Source organism: Rhinopithecus bieti, unplaced genomic scaffold (genome assembly GCF_001698545.2).
Source record: "Rhinopithecus bieti isolate Rb0 unplaced genomic scaffold, ASM169854v2 scaffold_23283, whole genome shotgun sequence".
NCBI classification, from domain to species: Eukaryota; Metazoa; Chordata; class Mammalia; order Primates; family Cercopithecidae; genus Rhinopithecus; species Rhinopithecus bieti.
Window position 1 is genome coordinate 1 of NW_016810852.1, and position 19,511 is coordinate 19,511.

The 19,511-nt window shown below is 50.8% G+C and overlaps 1 protein-coding gene across 1 annotated transcript in view; it reads right to left on the reverse strand.

Moving 5' to 3' along the window:
* Positions 1 to 6,628: 6,628 nt before the first annotated feature.
* Positions 6,629 to 19,511, reverse strand: part of TCF7L1 (transcription factor 7 like 1) — a 175,312-nt gene continuing 162,429 nt past the window's right edge. Inside the window, exons 5-12 of the mRNA XM_017892975.1 lie at positions 14,160 to 14,292; positions 12,798 to 12,900; positions 12,457 to 12,540; positions 11,392 to 11,535; positions 10,424 to 10,583; positions 10,230 to 10,337; positions 9,402 to 9,477; positions 6,629 to 7,992 (exon numbers count right to left, since the gene is read on the reverse strand). Coding sequence (XP_017748464.1) covers positions 7,559 to 7,992; positions 9,402 to 9,477; positions 10,230 to 10,337; positions 10,424 to 10,583; positions 11,392 to 11,535; positions 12,457 to 12,540; positions 12,798 to 12,900; positions 14,160 to 14,292 — 1,242 coding nt within the window. The 3' untranslated portion in view covers positions 6,629 to 7,558. The remainder of the gene's footprint in view (positions 7,993 to 9,401; positions 9,478 to 10,229; positions 10,338 to 10,423; positions 10,584 to 11,391; positions 11,536 to 12,456; positions 12,541 to 12,797; positions 12,901 to 14,159; positions 14,293 to 19,511) is intronic.

Here is a 19,511-nt window from a genome sequence, read left to right on the forward strand (position 1 = left end):
CTCCCTGCTCTCAGGAGAGCTTCAGGGTGCCCGCTCACTGTGTCCTGAGCCTTATCCTCAGTGCCCAGGCCAGTTTTACAGCTGTTTCAACTTGACGTTGGCAGCGGCCTGCTCTTCTGTCTCCTCCTGCCTGGGAAGGACACTGCCCTGGGTTCCTATTCTTCCACCTCCCCCGTCTCTGCTCCAAGCCCCTTCAGAGGCAGGCGACGCCCAGCCCTGGTCCTCAGCCCCCATGAACTGGCTTAGCACCTGCAGGAAGGTCAGGCTTACTGCCTCCCATCTTGCCCTTCGTGTCTTGAAGTGGGAAGCGCGTGACTGGGCTCCCTCTATGAAGACCACACACGTGAACAGCAGCTCATTACCAGCCTGATTTCAGGATTAACTTTTATGCAGCCATGGAGTGAGTGAACATGCATGATTCCTAGTGTGACGTCAGAACACATAGGCCTCCAGAGGGATGCCATGCATGTGAGCAAAGGCAGGGGGCCTGACTGGTACTTGGCATCTCAGGACTCAGCTGGAGGGAGGAGGAAAGAACCGCACTATGGCAGAGGCCGCAGCCACTGTGGGGCACCTGATGTCCCCCAGACCTAAACAGCTGGGCTTCCCCACTCCTCAGCAGATGACCCGAGACTGGTGTTCCAGAAACTGCCCCCACAGATTCTTCTGCTGTCTTCCCATTCCCGGGACCAGCTCTGGCACCTGCCTGAGGGATGCTGGGCCCCTGGCTCCTCTGCTTTTTCCTTTTTTAAAAAATAATTATTTTTAGATGGAGTCTTGCTCTGTCGCCCAGGCTAGAGTGCAGTTGCGTGATCTCTGCTTACTGCAACCTCTGCCTCCCAGGCTCAAGCGATTCTCCTGCCTCAGCCTCCCCAGTAGCTGGGATTACAGGCACGTACCACCACACCCACTAATGTTTGTATTTTCAGTAGAGATGGAGTTTCACCACATTGGCCAGGCTATTTTCGAACTCCTGACCTCAAGTGATCTGCGCGCCTTGGCCTCCCAAAGTGCTGGGATTGAAGGCATGAGTCACTGCGCCCGGCCTGCTTCATTCGTGTAACTAAATATTTGTGAGTCCGGAGGAAGAGACACAGGAACAGGGATGGAGGGCAAGGGGGACAGATGGCTCTAGCTGGGCTGCCTGGGTAAGATGCTGGGCCTGGCCAGGATAGTGTCACTGCCCAGAGGTCCTGGGACAGGGGAGAAGGGAGATCAGTGTCACAGAGAGAAAGGCAGGAAGTAACAAAGGCAGAGCCTGTCTCTGCACCATGCCCAACCCCCCTGCTCTGCCCCTGGGCTGTCTCTGCCTCACTCCCTCAGCTCTTCAGGTCTAAAAGAGGGAGGCCGTGCAGGCTGCAGGCTCAGCCACATGGGGCAAGGGAAGGAGAAGCTGGCATTGGTGGAGCCACCCTATGCCCTGGAGACAATCACAACTCACATACCACCCAGTCCCCATGAGGAAGGCCAGGACTTCGCTTTACCCCCCAGCCTGCTCTGCTGTCCCTTTCCCCGGTTCCTCAGGGAGCAGCTCCTGGGCCCACCCTCTGGGGTCAGGACTCTTTCCCCTGCTTTCTGGCTCCTGCACCAGCCAGGGTTTCCACCATACCACATCCGGAGCTGCTCTGTGCTCTCCAGCTCCCGCCCCAGCCTGAGCCCTTCATCTGGGCCCCTCTCTCTCACCCCTGCTGGGTTCCTGGTTCGCCCTTCCCAGTGGCCTCCGTTCCTCAGATCACACCAGATGCATCCAGTTACATGAAGTGGCGGGACCTCTCGGCCGCAGTGGCTCCACGGCTCTGCTCCCTGTGGGCTGCCTGCTCTCCTGCTTCTTTTCCTGAGGCCTCTTCTCTGGAAACCTGCTCAGCCCGGAGGATTGGGAGGAGCCAGAGCTTTCAAATCAGACCAGCTGCTCCACTCAGCCCTGCCCCTTTCAGCTGAGTGTCCTCAGGACTGTAATTAATCTGTATGGGCCTCAGTTTCCCCAACATTAAATGCTAGGGTTAGGATGACATTAGAGGCAGCGTTCTCACCTTGTTGCTTAAGGACAATCAGAGGGCCGGCCAAGAAGAGGGGAAGCATGACCCAGACGGAGCAAGTTGGCTCCAGAAGGGGACACATTGGGGAACCTACAAGAGGGGCAGTGCAGACCCGCCTTTTACCTGGCAGACAGCGGGTGTTCTCCGGCAGTAGGTGCTCATAGGTGTTGAACAGCCCTGCGTTGGAGACCACGACGGGGCAATAGATGTTCACCAGCTCATGCCCCTTCCTCACACTGACACCTGCAGGCACAAGTGCTTGGCTGAGGGTCTGTGAGCTCCAGGACAAAGAGGAAGGCCCACGGCCCCCATGGATCTCTCTCTGACTGTGCCCATTGCTCAGACCTTGGAGTCCAGCTACCTAGACTCAGGCAGGGCAGGCCCCTGGGAAATTGCCAAGTGAGTGAATATCTTTAAGGGCTCTCAGACTATCCTATAACTACTCTGGGCTTCCTTTCTCTGGCTCTGCATCCATTCCTGTGTGTGTATGGACTCTGTCTTTCCTTTACCCAAAGCCCTGGAGAAACCTCAAGGGTTGAAGCCCATCTGATAGAAATCCAGGCCTTTCTCTGCTGTCAGAGTTCCTTTTCAAAGCAACAGTCAGGGGCTGAATAACTGCTTATGTTCAACAATGTACTGCATATACAAGGGTGGTCCCCTCAGATTATAATGGAGCTGAAAAATTCTTACTGCCTAGTGATACTAGAGCCATCCTAAGGCAATGCACAGTGTCACATGTTTGTGGTGATGTTGGTGAAAACAAGCCCACTGCACTGCCAGCGATATAAAGAAGTCTATCACACAGAATTATGTGCAGTAAATAGTACTTTTTTTTTTTTTTTTTTTTTTTTTTTTTTTTGAGGCAGAGTCTCACTCTTGTCTCTCAGGCTGGAGTGCAATGGCACGATCTCGGCTCACTGCAACCTCCATCTCCCAGCTTCAAGTGATTCTCTGCCCTCAGCCTCCCGAGTAGCTGGGACTACAGGCGAGTTTTGTATTTTTAGTAGAGAAGGTTTCACCATGTTGGCCAGGCTGGTCTCGAACTCCTAACCTCAGGTGATCCACCTGCCTCGGCCTCCCAGTGTGTTGGGATTACAGGCGTGAGCCACCGCGCCAGCCTATAGTACTTTTTAATGAAAGAAATGACTATGTTACTGGTTTATGTATTTGCTATACTTTTATTGTTTTAAAGAAAAAAGTTTAAGGAGTTAAAAAAAAAGTTTTTGTTTTTCTTTTCTTTGAGAGGGAGTCTCGCACTGCTGCCCAGACTGGTGTGCAGTGGTGTGATCTCAGCCCACTGCAACCTCCACCTCCCGGATTCAAGAGAGTCTCCTGCCTCAGCCTCCCTAGTAGCTGGGATTACAGGCGCCCGCCACCATGTCCGGCTAATTTTTATATTTTTAGTAGAATTGGGGTTTCAAGGTCATGGTCTCAAACTCTTGACCTCAAGTGATCTGCCCACCTCGGCCTCCCAAAATGCTGGGATTAACAGGCGTAAGCCACTCCACCCAGCCCCCAAAAAGACTTTAATTAGAAAAAAGCTCACAGAATAAGGATATAAAGAAAATATTTTTGTGCAGCTGTACAATGTATTTGTGTTTTAAGCTAAGTGTTACTGCAAGAGTCAAAAAGTGTTTAAGTTGATAAAGTAAAAAAGTTAAATTAAGGTTAATTTATTCTTGAAGAAAAATAATTCTGTATAAACCTAGTGTTGCCTAAGTGTACAGCGTCACGGTCACTCACCACTCACTGACACACCCAGAGCAGCTCCCAGTCCCACACGCTCCATGCCTGGGAAATGCCCTATACAGCTAGGCCATCTTTTATCTTTTTTTTTTTTTTTTTTTCTAAGACAGTGTTTTGATCTTGTTCCCAGGCTGGAGAGCAATGGTGCGATCTTGGCTCACTGCAACCTCTGCCTCCTGGGTTCAAGCAATTCTCCTGCCTCAGCCTCCCGAGTAGCTGGGACTACAGGCGCCCACCACCACGCCGTTAATTCTTGTATTTTTAGTAGAGACGGGGTTTCATCATGTTGGCCAGGCTGGTCGCTAACTCCTGACCTCAGGTGATCCACCTGTTCGGCCTCCCAAAGTGCTGGGATTACAGGTGTGAGCCACCACACCCGACCCATCTTTTATCTTTTACACCAGATTTTACTGCACCTTTTCTATGTTTTGTTTTTGTTTTTTTGAGAAAGAGTCTCACTCTGTCACCCAGGCTGGAGTGCAGTGGTGCACTTTTGGCTCACTGCAACCTCTGCCTCCTGGGTTCAAGTGATTCGTGTGCCTCAGCCTCCTGAGTAGCTGGGATTACAGGCATGTGCCACACACCTGGCTAATTTTTGTATTTTTAGTAGAGACGGGGTTTCTTCATGTTGGCAGGCTGGTCTCGAACTCCCCATCTGAGGTGATCTGCCTGCCTTGGCCTCCCAAGTGCTGGGATTACAGGCGTGAGCCACCACGCCTAGCCACCTTTTCTAAGTTTAGATACACAAACGCTCACCACTGTGTCACAGTCACCTACAGTATTCACTACAGTAGCATGCTGTACAAGCTTGTACCCTAGGAGCAATAGACTAGACTACATAGCCTAGGTGTGTATACCATCTGGAGTTTTCTTTTTTCTTTTCTTTTCTTTTCTTTTTTTTTTTTTTTGAGACGGAATCTTGCTCTGTCGCCCAGGCTGGAGTGCAGTGGCGTGATCTCCACTCACTGCAAGCTCCGCTTCCTGGGTTCACGCCATTCTCCTGCCTCAGCCTCCCGTGTAGCTGGGACTACAGGCACCCGCCACTGCGCCCGGCTAATTTTTTTTGTACTTTTAGTAGAGACGGGGTTTCACCGTGTTAGCCAGGATGGTCTCGACCTCCTGACCTCGTGATCCACCCATCTCGGCCTCCCAAAGTGCTGGGATTACAGGCTTGCGCCACCGCACCCGGCCCCCCATCTGGGTTTTTCTAACTACATTCTATGACGTTCACACAGTGCAATTGCCCAACGACACATTGGTGAGAATGTTGTCTCAGTTGCTAAGCTATGCATGACTGTATATGAAATGTCTAGAATAGACAAGTTCGGAGACGGAAAGTAGATTAGCGGTTGCCTAGGGCTGGGGGAGATGGGCAAAATGTGGAGTGATTTTCAAAGGATATGGGGCTTCCTCTGGGGCTGACAAAGTCTTTCTAAAATTGACTGTGGTGATAGATAGACACGTAACTCTGAACATACAGCCGATGAATTGTCTACTTTTTTTTTCTTTTCTGAGATGAAGTTTTGCTCTGTTGCCCAGGTTGGAGTGCAGTGGTGCCATCTCGGCTCACTGCAACCTCCGCCTCCCGGGTTCAAGTGATTCTCCTGTCTCAGCCTCCTGAGTAGCTGGGATAACAGGCATGCACCATCATGCCTGGCTAATTTTTGTATTTTTAGTAGAGACGGGGTTTTGCCATGTTGGCCAGGCTGGTCTGAAACTCCTGACCTTAGGTGATCCACCCGCCTCGGCCTCCCAAAGTGCTGGGATTACAGGAGTGAGCCACCACACCTGGCCTGAATTGTATACATTTTTTATTTGAGGCAGAGTCTTACTCTGTCGACAAGGCTGGAATGCAGTGGCACAATCATAGCTCACTGCAGCCTTGAACTTTTGGGCTCAAGCGATCCTCCTGCCTCAGCCTCCTGAGTAGCTAGGACTACAGGCTTGTGTGCCACCATTTTTTTTTTTTTTTAAGAGATCAGGTCTTGCTATGTTGCCCAGGCTGGTCCTGAACTCCTGGCCTCAAGTCATCTTCCTGCCTCAGCCTCTCAAAGCATTGGGATTATAGGCAAGAGCGGCTCTGCCCAGTTGAACTGTATACTTTATTTATTTTTATTTTTATTTTTATTTTGAGACGGAGTCTTGCTCTGTCACCCAGGCTGGAGTGCAGTGGCCGGATCTCGGCTCACTGCAAGCTCCGCCTCCTGGGTTCACGCCATTCTCCTGCCTCAGCCTCCCGAGTAGCTGGGACTACAGGCGCCCGCCACCTCACCTGGCTAGTTTTTTGTATTTTTTTTTTTAGCAGAGATGGGGTTTCACCGTGTTAGCCAGGATGGTCTCGATCTCCTGACCTCATGATCTGCCTGTCTTGGCCTCCCAAAGTGCTGGGATTACAGGCTTGAGCCACCGCGCCCGGCTGAACTGTATACTTTAAATGGGTGAAGTGTAACTTTAAATGGCTGACATATGTCTCCATAAAGCTGTTACAAAAAAATTAATTGTGGTGCTAGATACTATGGAAAGTGTCCAAAAGATGCTTCCTCACATCTTGGCAATTACAAGTCAAATGGGTGACAGAAGCATAAGCTGAATGTCTTCCAGGTGGCGAATTCATTTAAATAACTGTAAACATGATTCCCCCCTTTGTAGCTCAGTCATAGACACTGACCGGCCTGTGTACATTGGAGACAGGAAGCTGGGCTCAGGTTTTCGAAGGGTGTCAGGCATGCCTTACATTCCCCTGTGGCAAGTGGCAATCTTCCTTTGCATATATGCTAAAGTCTAACACAGGGTTTGGGAGTGAAACGGGTGGTTTGATTCAACAAAAGCACTAAAGAAACACTCAGAAAAGGTCTTGCAACTGCAATTTTATTTTCTTTTGTGAAAATAAACAACTGGGAATTTAAATTGCTCCAAAAACCATAAAAACAAAAAGAAATACACACAGAAGAAGCACGTGAGGTGATGGGGAAGGGAACAAGGTCTCTAGAACTTTGGCAGATTGTGCTGGCACGGACCCAGGTGACAGAAGCCAGACCATGGGGCCGGTCCTGCCTGCCACTCTGGGACTGTGAGGGGATGATCGCCACTGGCAAGGACGGGGAGGAACACTGACTTCTTCGCTGAGGAAGTGGCAGGCACCTTGAGTCCCTTTAAATGGGGGGGTTGGGGGGAAACCATTTCAGAGGACCCGCTTGCTCCACTGAAAGCTGGGGTTGGCGAGTTCGGGCCCACTGAGGGAGGGGATGCTGGTGGCAGCAAATCAGGCCAAGATGTTTTCTCACATGGTGATGGCCTCACACTGGGCAGAGGACAGAGGACGAAGAAGAACCCACGGTATTGAGCAGACGATGAAAACTTGGACTGGGTAACAGGAAATGTCACAATGGCAGAGCTGCAGATCAAGTAGGGGAAGCTGGGGCAGGCGGCGGGGGCGAGAAGAGACAGGAGACAGAAAGTGCGAGAGAGGGAGAGAGAGAGAGAGGCACCCTCTGCCCAGGTCCATCCACCACAGCACCTACGGCACAAACAGCACGCTACTTTTCAGTTCTTTTTCTTATAAAGTTTTTTTTTGTTGTTTTGTTTTGTTTTTTAAAAAAGCCTTAAGATCAGCTACTGGTTACATCTACAAACTGTAAAGTGCTGTTGTTACCAGCCACTTTACAGAACAGTCCAGAGTGGTCAAATATTGACCAATAAAGTCTCCTTTTTCTTTTTCTTCTGAATCATTACTACTCAATGAGTCATGTGACAGCCTGCAGGGGTCAGGGGGCAGCTTAGTGGGCAGACTTGGTGACCAGGGAAAGAGGCTGGGCCTGTAGCACCGGGAGGGCCTGGTGGGCATGGAGTGTGGTGGGAAAGGACGGGGGAGAGGCCAGCAGAGCTGTGGGCATGGACCCAAGGGGGAGGGGCCGGGACAGGAGGGGAGGCTGGCTGCCCATCTGGCCAGAGGAGGAGGCTGCAGCCTTAGCTGACAAGAAGGCAGCAGAGTGGAGAGCCAGCTGGGCCCGGGTTTCTGGTTTAGTGGTGAGGGAGAGGGGCTGGGCTTGCTCCGAATGGGTGGCAGCCGGGGCAGCTGGTGAGGCCAGCGCTGCAGAGGGGGTGGCTGGGGAGTCCAGCATGCTCCCGTGGGAGGAGGCAGGGCTGTCACAGGGCTTCTCGGGGGGCAGGTACTGAACACATGGCTTCTTGCTCTTGGAGGCCAGAGCACCTAGGGGGAAAATACAAGAAAGAGTGAGCAGCTATAGCTCTGGGAGAGGCGGAGGCTGAGGAACAGCCCTGGTGATACACGTGCTTTGGAGACACAGGCATGCTTTTGGCGAGGACCTGACATTACTTCCAAGGCTTTCAGGACTAGGAAACTGCATTCACAGATACCTAGCGCACAGAGAAGAGGCAACGCCCAAACTGATGAAGATCCACCCAGCATCAGATTGGAGAGAAGATGGCTCAGTGTCTCACAGGACCACCCTCCCTTCCTAAAGCTCGCAATTTTGGGGATGAATCTCCGGTTTGCTTTGAAATCTCTGGCTTATGGTATTAACAGTCAGAGAGAGCGCATGCCTGCTGAGCAGCGCGCCAGACGGTGGGTTCCGCAGCACGCACGGGTCCCACTCATGTGCACTCCTATGTATAATGGAAGGAAGGAAGGAAGGAAGGAAGGAAGGGAGGGAGGGAGGGAGGGAGGGAGGGAGGAGGAGGGGAGGAGAAGGAGGGAAGAAATAGGAGGGAGGGAGAAAGGGAGGGAAGGGAAATAGGAGGGAGGGAGTGAGGAAGGAGGAGGGAGGGAGGAAGGGAGGGGAAGGAAATAGGGAGGGAGGGAGGGAGGAAGGAGGAGGGGAGGGAGGAAGGGAGAGGGAGGGAGGAAGGGAGGGAAGGAAATAGGGAGGGAGGGAGAAAGGGAGGGAAGGAAATAGGGAGTGAGGGAAGGAGAAAGGGAGGAAGGGTGAATGGGAGGGAGGGAGGGAGTGAGGGAGGGAGGAAGAGAGGAAGGAAGGAGAGAGACTGAAAGCACTTTACATCACGCAAGCAGCGACAGATTTGTTTGTCCTGGAGTAAGCATGAGATGGAGGTGTGACCTAAATATTAATAATAGTCGTCACAGTGTGAGCATCTTTCTGTGCTAGGCATAATTCTGGTATAAAGTGATTTTATACACGGTTTTGACACAAAGTGCCTCCTAAACTCAAGCAAACTATTTTTTCTGGTGTTCAACCAAAGAAACATCCAAGGAAACCCTGGCTGTCCTGGATCCACTGACAGGTGGGATGTCAGGGGCTCATGTGCTGCTTTCCTAAGGGCATTTCAAAGACAATTTCAGCCTCATTCCATTAACCCTCAGGTAGGATGATTCACTTTTCAACGGAATTAAAAAGTGCCTAGGCTTTGAAGTGCGAAAGTTCTGGGATCAAATCCTACCACCACCACTGAAGCAGAGTACCTGGGAAAATGCCTTCACATCTCAGAGCCTCTTAAGTGGCCACCTCGAGAAAGGGGTAGTAACACCTGCCCGCGAATACCGAGGCAGAAGCCCTGACCCACCATGGAGCTAGAGACGGCATGGGCAGGTGTGGCTGTGATGGAAGGAAAAGCAGAAGAGGCCAGTGCCCCCAGACGCACCCTCTGCCTCCTGGACTTGCTGCTGTGACTGTGTCTGGGACAGCTGCTTTTCTCTCTTCCTCTTCTTTTTCTTACCCTGGAAAATATAGCAAAAGGAAGAGTTAAACCGGGAGAGAAGAATGCTGGCTTCTCAGGGGCTCCCAGATCAGAGAGAATACAGGACGTTGCCCGTTACTGCTCTTGATCCCTCAGGGAGGGTGTGGAGAGAGAGACGATTCAGATCACACCCGTGGGAGCCCGAGAGGAGGCAGCGGGAGCCCTTCCTCCCCTAACAAATGCATTTCCCCTCCAGGCTGGATGTCCAAGGCCTTCTTGGAAGGCCTCCTCCCTCCACTGCCCTTCAGACTCTGTTTTTCCATTTCTCTCCCTAGAACAGTGCTTCTTGATCTTTTCTGAGGGGTCCCAGGTCCCTTTGAAAGTTTGATGCAACTGTGGGTCCTCTTACCAGAAAAAGAGCAAAGAAGAACACGCATGCAAAAATTGGCTTGGTTTCCGGGAGCTGAGACACACCCCCTGAGGCTCACACACTGGTCTTTGAGCCATGGGTTAGGAGTGGCTAGAGACACTCTTCCCACCACAGCTAACCATGTGCCCTGTGTTATGAAATCAAGGGCAGAGTCCACTTCAAAGGGAAATGCATAAACTGAAGTCTGTCCTCAGGACTTGACTTCCTGAGAATTAAAATGTCTTCCTTCTTTCTAGAGAAGTATGGGCTTCTCCCTCATCTTAAGAGTCCTCTATAAATGCAGTCGCTTTCCTTCGCCCTTCCTCCTCTTGCAGAGGCTGCTGTTGGGGTCTGAGCGTCCCCTGCCCAGAGTGTGCACTTACGTAGTTGTCCCGCGCTGACCAGGTCGGGTAGAGCTGCGAGTGAAGCTGCCGCTCCTTCCGGGCCAGCTCGTAGTACTTGGCCTGTTCTTCTCGAGACAGGTTGTGCCACTGGGGGAGAGAGGGTCAGAGACGACACGGAGCCATCAATACAGGGATGCTGCCCCCATGGCCTGGAGGGTGAGGGCAGGTCTTACCTTTCTTCCCAGGATCTGGTTAATGGCTGCACTTTCCTTCAGGGTGCACTCAGCCACCACCTTGGCTCTCATCTCCTTCATATACAACATGAAGGCATTCAGAGGCTTCTTCACGTGGGGCTTCTTTTCTTCCTCCTTTTTCACGGTGACTGGTGATTTCCTGGGAAGGCACGTGATTGTAGGTTAGTATGTGTCAGGTGTTACACGACTCATCAATCCCTGCCTGTCACTGAGACACCGCTGACTGTCTCTGGGGAGGGGCGCGGGCTGCCTGGATGCTAATTCAAGTGGCCCCATGGCTGCGCTCAGCGCCTGAGCACCTTCCTCCCCTAGTTTCCCACCTTTGAATGATCTCCAAGCCAGATTCTTTGAAAATCTACTCTCTAATTTCCAGACAGACGAGCAGAGCGTGGTGGGGGTGCTGAGATGAGCTCTCACTGGAGCTGGCAGGTGCTGGCGATGGTGACAGGACACAGTGTGGGACACTCTGGGCAGAACCAAGGGTGGGGTCTCCTGGGATCTCCAGGGAGCACTGACTTTGGCTTCCTGCCATCTTTATGGCACACGGGCAAGGTAAGGACCCTGGTGCTCGTCTCAGCTAGGCCACCAGCCCACCATGAGTCCTTAAGAAAACACTGTCTCCTTTCTGGGCCTCACCTTTCCATATATCTTATGGTGGGGAGGAGGGGGAGTTAAAAGCTTTCTCACGTTCTCTTCAGCCTCTGAGACCTGACAGTAAATCTTTTCTTAATAGGAGAGAAGACGCACCATGTCCCTGAAAGGACAGGGACCCAGAAGGTCCGAGGGAGTAAGTCCCGACGGAGAGGGAGAGCCTGGCTGGGGAGGCTGTGCTGCCTGCTGAGTGACACCAAGAGAGAAGAGTACATGGCATTTGCTGCTCAGTGTGTGGACACCCTTCTTCACAGCCTGTACCCTCCCACTCGCAATCCAGGCTGCCGCTTACTTACGCGCTCACTGCAGGGCTCAGGCTGGGGGGTGCCGGTTCCTGCTTGACAATGGGGGAGACGATGGCAGGGTGGGGGATCCCTGAGGTGGGCAGGCCAGGGTGGGCAGGAGCCACCATGTGAGGAGAGAACCGACTGGAGACCAGGCTGTGCACCGGATAGAAACAAATGACAACAGAGGGATTCAGGCTGGATACCTGCCACCCAGCAGAGGACACGGTGGCTCTCTGCCTTGAGGGCACAGGTATGTCCGTGGGGCAGAGTCTGAGGACTAGAAGGCTATTTGTCATCTTCTAGAGAACCAGCTTTGGGAGGTGCCTAATGCCTCTTCCCTCTCCCCACCAACACCCAGGCTGCCCATCTGGTGCTGGAAGCAGGTGGGATGAAACACACGAAAGGGGCGGAGGGGCAGAGGCCCGGGCACGCTGCGGAAAGAAGGGCTTAGGCTGCGGGCGGCTTTCCTCTGTCCTCAGAGGTTCCACTGTCAGGTAGAACTGGTCCCTGAGACAGAAATCCCCTTTCACTGTCTCCTCTCCTGACATCATTTCAGGAAAAATTCATCTTCTCCCAGTCCCTGGCTTCAGGGCAATATACAGACAGTCCGCGACTTAGGATTTTTTGACTTTATGATGGTGCAAAAACAGTATGAATTCAGTACTCTGTTTGACCTAGATGGGGTTATGTCTGGATAAAACCATCGTATGTTGCAAATATTCTAAGGTGAAAGTTGTGTTTTCAATGTACGATGGGTTTATCAGGACGTGGCTCTGTCCTAAGTCGGGGCGCATCTGTCCTCAAAATGCTTCTGTGCCAGAGCCCATGGCAGGAGGCAGAGCGCTAGGGCTTTGAAATCCTTTTGCTGGAGAGATGGGGACAGTGATCCTGTGGTCTCCATTCTGACCTGGGGGTGGGAAGTGCAGGGCACAAGAAGGTGCTCGACCAAAGGGAGGTTGGGGGAAGGGTGAGCCCTATGCCTGCTCATTAACTGGTAAGGAAAAGCTGTTTCGTGGTCAGAAATGGTGTGGTCGCTAAGACAAACATGTGGACAGCCCCAGCCCCAGAACTCACCTGGACATCGAGGCGTTCATGGCGAGGGCGGGGTAAGGGTGCCGGAAGCCACCAGGAGGAAGGGAGTACATGGGCTGGCCTTGCCTGTAAGGGTGAGGAAATCCGGTCAGCACATTGGGAAAGCTCAGGGCAGGGGAGGAGAGGTGCTTGGGAAGAGGGGATGAGAAATAAGGGAAGCAAGTGGGAAGGTAGAGCTGGGAGCAAGCTGCCCGGGAGGGAGCAGGGAGGCCTAGTCTTGGGCTCGCCTCTGAGGGGGCTCCACAGTGCAGGGCACGCAGGGCACAGAGGCAGGGCTCAGCGCAAGGAGGGAGCAGGGGGAAGAGAGGCTGTGGGTTCCTTACTGTGGGACGAGCCAGCCGAGGGGGGTGGGGATTTGTCCGACAGCTCCGGGAGAGAGTGGGTAATACGGTGACAGCTCGGATGGGTGAGGGGGCCGGGGGATTCCTGCTTCCAAAGAGAGATGTGTCAGACTGCCCCTCGCCCTGCCAGAGCGTTGCAACGAACATCAAATGGGAGCGTCCTGCCCTATGTCCCTGCTGCTCTGCAGCCTAGTGGGCGCTTGTGTCATCGTCCTTGCCCTCTGTCACCTCCCTAGCAGCTCTCACCAGTCAGTCAAGGACATATTCAGGGAAGGCAGGACTAATGCACCCCTTCTCTAGCTGCATGGATTCCATCTCTGTGAAGAGTACCTTCCAGCTGGCTGTGATATAGAAGCCAGCATCCTGGAAGAGAGGGACAGGACCCACAAGATCAATGACAAGAGTCACTGGTGAACTAAGTCTAGAAAGCCCGCCTCATTCATGGAGAAATAAACTTTGGATTCCTCCTCCACATGTGTCTTCCTCATGATCTGTAACTTGTAGTGACTTATTTCTCCAAAGAGGGGCCCCCAAAACGCTTTGCCTTCCCCTGGCAACTCTGTGTGAATGCTATAAAGACAGTGGCTCCCTGGAATGGACAGGTCTGGTGGGCAAGTTGTTGTCAACAACAACAACAAAAAAAGCCAGCTCAGGTGGGGCACAGTGGCACACACCGGCAATCCCCACACTTAGGTGAGTTGATTGCTTGAGCCCAGGAGTTTGAGACCAGCCTGGGCAACATGGCAAAAACCCATCTCTACTAAAAATACAAAAATTAGCTGGGCAAGGGCATGGTGGCATGCGCCTGTGGTTGCAGCAACTCAGGAGGCTGAGTAGGAGGACTGCTTGAGCCCGGGCTGCAGTGAGCTGAGATCACACTACTGCACTCCAGCTTGGGCGACACAGCAAGACTGCCTGAAATAAATAAATAAATAAAAGCCAGTTTGGCTTCACTGCTTTATGGTTGCACTTCTGTGTCTGCTTAGACTGATGAATCTATTTAAAAATGTTTAGTTTAGGGCAAAGGTGTCTTGGTGTAGGGAAGCACGGCCCACAGCTGGGCTGGACTTGGGCAGAGTCACCCCAAACATTGCCTGTGGAGCCAGGCCCTGTGCTTCACTGCTTAATTCCCTCTGGACCTTATGACCCTATGGTGGGGAAGGTACGGGGAGGTAAAGATGAAAAAAACGACAAGGCTAAAGTTAGCAGACAAGGTCCAAAGACTCCTGAGACAAAGAGCGATGATTTGACCCCAGGTCAACCTGATTCAAGGGCTGTTATGTCCCCACAAAAGAGAAGCCCGCCTGCCCTGCAGCAGCGCTGCCTGAGTGGCAGACGACTTACCTGTCTTTGGATCAATATCTGGGGAGAGGTGGGTGGGAGGGGAGCCGGGGGAGAAGTGGTCATTGCTGTAGGTGATGAGGGGAGTCAGCGGATGCATGTGATGCGGGTGCTGAACGACAGGAACTTTATTAGACTGAAAGAGAGAAAAAAAGACCAGGAATAGTTGCCAAGGAGATAGAGAGTACGACCAGCTGTTATTTACGGAATCAACTAAGTGCCAGGTATTTTCCAGGCAACATCCCATTCAGTCCTCAAAACAGTCCCTGAGAGCTGACAGCAGTGGACACAGCAGAGAAGGAAGTAGCAGGACTTGAGAAGAGATCATACCCACCCTCCAGCTGCTCCCACAAGACAACCCTCCATCATTCCCCTCACGTGCACTGTATGCGGAAAATACTACAAGCTGCTGGGGGATGATCTGCGCTGTGTCATCTCACTGAATCTGAAAAGGTTTTTTTTGTTTTTTGTTTTTTTTTTAGATGGAGTCTTGCTCTGTTGGCCAGGCTGGAGTGCAGTGGCACAATCTCGGCTCACAGCAACATCCGCCTCCTGGGTTCAAGCAATTCTCCTGTCTCAGTCTCTGGAGAAATGGGGATTACAGGCATCTGCCACTATGCCCGGCTAATTTTTGATATTTTTAGTAGAGATGGGGTTTCACCATGTGGGCCAGGCTGGTCTCGAACTCCTGACCTCAGGTGATCCACCTGCCTCGGCCTCCCAAAGTGCTGGGATTACAGGTGTGAGTCACTGCGCCCGGCCCTGAAAAGGTTTAACACACATTTTTGAAATAAACTTCATAGAAACAGTCGCTGTTAGGTTCAAGTCTGGGACTGCGAACAGGGCAGGGGGAGAGTTGCCCCCATTAGACCTCATACCACCAAGTCTCATATTCAGGCTTTACAGACACAACCCCAAAGCACTTGAAACACTTCTCTCTGCACACTTTATTCTGCTGACCTCATTACAATATTCTGTGTGAAACACCAGCAAATGGAAGGAGCACCATTATTTTATAAAGTTATTGAGAAAGAAAAACGCTGGCACACCACAGACACATCTTTAGAGATGTTAACATGGGAAAACTTGTGCGTCCAAGAATTGGTAAACTGAATTAACTTTTAATTGTTTTAACCTAATCTGACTTATCCATAAGGCTTTTTATTTTAAAAACATCTACATGTCACTGAACCCTGCACTACAAACACAGCACTAGGCATAATGTCTAGTCCTTATAACCTAGAAAAGAAGTTGTGATTACCCCCATTCCAGAGAAGAGGGAACAGCCCAGAAAGATTACATGACTTAGCCTGGGACACAGTTAGTAAGTGGCAGAGCTGGGATTCATATCAGCTGTTTATGGCTCTAATAAACAAGAATGTTTTCTCTTGTACAACCTGCCTCTCCCAGAACCTTCTCAAAACGTAAAACTTATATATCACAGAGAAAGGACAGACATTGTTTTTTGATAAGATAAATGAGTTACAAGTGGAGAAGAGATTTCTTTTTAAAAGAGAATTGTGGCCGGGCGCGATGACTCACACCTGTAATCCCAGCATTTTGGGAGGCCAAGGCGGGTGGAGCACCTGAGGTCAGGAGTTCGAGACCAGCCTGCCTGGCCAACCAGGGTGAAACCCTGTTCTCTACTAAAAATTACAAAAAATAGCTGGGCGTGTTGTTGTGTGCCTATTAGTCCCAGCTACCCAGTAGGCTGAGGGCAGGAGAATCCACTGGGGAACCCGGGAGGGCAAGAAAAGGGGGGGGGGCTGCCAAGGTGAGCGAGGATCATGCCACTTGCACTCCAGGCCTGGGTTGGGGCAGAGGGGGCAAGGGGACTCCCATCTCAAAAAAAAAAAAAAAAAAAAAAAGAGAGAGAGATTTCTAAAAATGATGATTTGGAGGTGACCCAAGGGCTACAACTCCAAATGGCTATATTCTTGTTTGAATTTTTCATTTCGTAGATTCCACGAGCCCTTTCTTTCCTTTCATGTGGTGCCTATTTGGTACTTATAATGCAAACTCCAGTCCATACATTTCCTGGGTATCCTTGAGCTCACCACAGCCTTGTTCCTTTTCAGTGTGCCAAGCAAAGGAGAGGCGGAGAATTAAACCGTTCATAACCATGACCACCAGGTGGCGCCAGCACACAGCTGGACCCTGCTGGCGGCTGGTGGGCTCACCGGATGTTCCACAGTGAATTTAAAAATTACCGTCTTCTTACTGTTTTCACCTGTCCAATTATTCGTTTTTGAAGATATCTCCATATACATGAACATACAACACAAAAGTATTAAAAATTATTTTAAGATCAGATATCCAGGAAGCCAATGTATCTTAATGATAGAGTTTCTGGAAACAGCTTTGTCTAAAGGGTGACTTTTAGTATTATAAATGCAATAGAATTATTACCAGAGTGAAAATAAATAATCGCAATTAAAAAATACACAAACTCTGTAATTAAAAAAAAAAAGGCTAAATAGAAGCACACCAAAAATGTAAACAGTTATGTTTGAGTGGTGAAACTGAGTAATTTTGTTTTTATTGTCTCTTTCCTTATTTTCCAACTTTACTTTCACCAGGATCTACTACTTAAAAAAATGTACTATGAATAACACAAACTTTCTAAGAAAGAAATACAAACTATATCATAATTGTATCACAAAGCATTTAGACAACTAACCACACCATCCTAACCCTGTCACTATGGTCATTTTGGCATATCTCCTTTCATTAAGACTTTCTGTGTATCAGTTTTGTGTGTGTGTGTGTGCGTGTGTGTGCGTGTGTGTGTGTTTGAGACAGGGTCTCGCTCTGTTGCCCAGGCTGGAGTGCAGTGGTGCAATCTTGGTTCACCGCAGCCTCTCTCCCAGGTTCAAGCAATCCTCCCACCTCAGCCTCTCAAGTAGCAGGGACTACAGGTGCGCACTGCCACGGCTTGCTAATTTTTTGTTGAGACGCAATTTTGCCATGTTGCCCAGGCTGTTCTCGAACTCCTGGGCTCAAGCAATCCACCCACCTTGGTCTCCTAAAATGCTGGGATTACAGGTGTGAGCCACTGTGCCGGGCCTCTGCATTAGTTTTATTTAATTTTATTTTGAGATGGAGTCTCGCTCTGTCACCCAGGCTGGAGTGCAAGTGGTGTGATCTTGGTTCACTGCAACCTCTGCCTCCTGGGTTCAAATGATTCTCCTGCTTCAGCCTCCCAAGTAGCTGGGATTACAGGCACCCACCACCATGCCCGGCTAATGTTTTTTGTATTTTTAGTAGAGATGGGGTTTCACCATGTTGGCCTGGCTGGTTTCGAACTCCTGACATCAAGCGATGCCCCCTACCATCCCGCCTTGGCCTCCCAAAGTGCTGGGATTACAGGTGTGAGCCACCACGCCCAGGCTCTGCATCAGTTTTACATTTACATCATTTATAGCCGTCTTAAAAACTGGTGATAGCATTAGGAAATCCTGATTGCTCATGTGCTGTAGTTTGGCCTGGGGAGAAACCAGCAAACAGCACTCAATGGGTAACAGAATTAAGCATTAGGTTGGTGCAAAAGGAATTGTGGTTTTGGCCATACTTTTAATGGCAAAACCACAATTACTTTTGCACCAACCTAATACAAAGTAGGGAAATTTTTATTCGAAAATCTATGTCAAGTTGTCGAAATGCTGTGAGTTCTTACTGTTTCCCACTAGGTGGCATCATTGTCCACAAAATGAACCAGGAGAGCCTGTGGGAAGTAGATGTGGCCTCCCAGAAGGAAGGTTCACCCTTGCAGGGTTCTGTCCCAGTAAAAGTTCCTGCTCCTTTCTCTCCTCAGCTGCCTCCAGGGGCAGGATGTTCGTTCACAGCATAAACCCAAACCGAGGACTAGGAATGCAGGGAACCACCACACACACTCCGCTGTGGATAACCCCAACAGGGACAAAACACACAAGCTTGGGCATGGGTGTGCATGGCCAGGCAGCTGAATCCAGAAGCATCCAAAGAGCCCCTCAGAGCCACCTCAGACCTAAATCCTCAGGCAAGCCCTGCAGGCCAGCTCTTTTTAGCTCAGGTGTTTCCCGTCTATTTCAGTCTCTTTGTAGAGTTGGTACAAGCCCAATGTCTTTAAACTCTGGTCTCCCTAGGAAGCCATGTGCCCTCTCTCACATACTTTTTTTTTTTTTTTTTTTTTTTTTTGAGATGGAATCTCGCTCTGTCGCCAGGCTGGAGTGCGGTGGTGCGATATTGGCTCACTGCAACCTCCGCCTCCCAAGTTCAAGCAATTCTCCTGCCTCAGTCTCCCGAGTACCTGGGTCGACAGCCGCGTGCCACCATGCCTAGCGAATTTTTGTATTTTTAGTAGAGATGAGGTTTCACCATGTTGGCCCAGTTGGTCCTGAACTCCTGACCTCAAGTGATCTGCCCACCTTGGCCTCCCAATGTAGTGGGATTACAGGCATGAGCCACTGTACCCGGTCCTTCACCCTTTCGTTAAATGGTTAAATGTTTGTGGGGAATCTGTAGGGCAGGCACCGAGTTGGGCAGCCAAAGGGGTGGAGGCGGACAGAGACACAAAGGGCCTGGGTCTCTGATGATGTCGCTGCGTTGCTGAACTACCTGGCCCTGCAGAAAATATGGATCATAACAATAAAAAAGAACATGTACTTTTGGATCTACTATGTGCCAGGCACTGTTCTAGGTCTTGTGGAAGCCATAGAGAATCTTACCTATTGAGGTAAAAATACCTATTCTCATGGTACTTGATATGGTTTGGATGTCTGTCCCCTCCAGATCTCATACTGAAATGTGACCTCCGTTGTTGGAAGTGGGGCCTGGTGGGAGGTGTTTGGGTCATGGGGGCGGATCCCTCTTGAATGTCTTGGTGTCCTCCTCATGGTAATAAGTTAGTTCTCACTCTCTCACGTGAGATCTGATTGTTTAAGGGTGTGGCCCCTACCCCCCACCCCTTGTTCCCTGTCTCGCTGCAAGATGCACCTACTCCCCCTTTGCTTTCTGCCATGACTTGAAGCTTCCTGAGGCCCTCCCCAGAAGCAGACGCTGGCACCACACTTCCTGTACAGCCTGCAGAACCGTGAGCCCAAATAAACCTCTTGCTTTATAAATTACCAAGCCTCAGGCATTTCTTTTCTTTTTTTTTTTTTTGAGACGGAGTCTCACTCTATCGCCCAGGCTGGAGTGCAGTGGCCGGATCTCAGCTCACTGCAAGCTCCGCCTCCCGGGTTCACGCCATTCTCCTGCCTCAGCCTCCCGAGTAGCTGGGACTACAGGTGCCCGCCACCTCTCCCGGCTAGTTTTTTGTATTTTTTTTCGTTGAGACGGGGTTTCACCGTGTTAGCCAGGATGGTCTCGATCTCC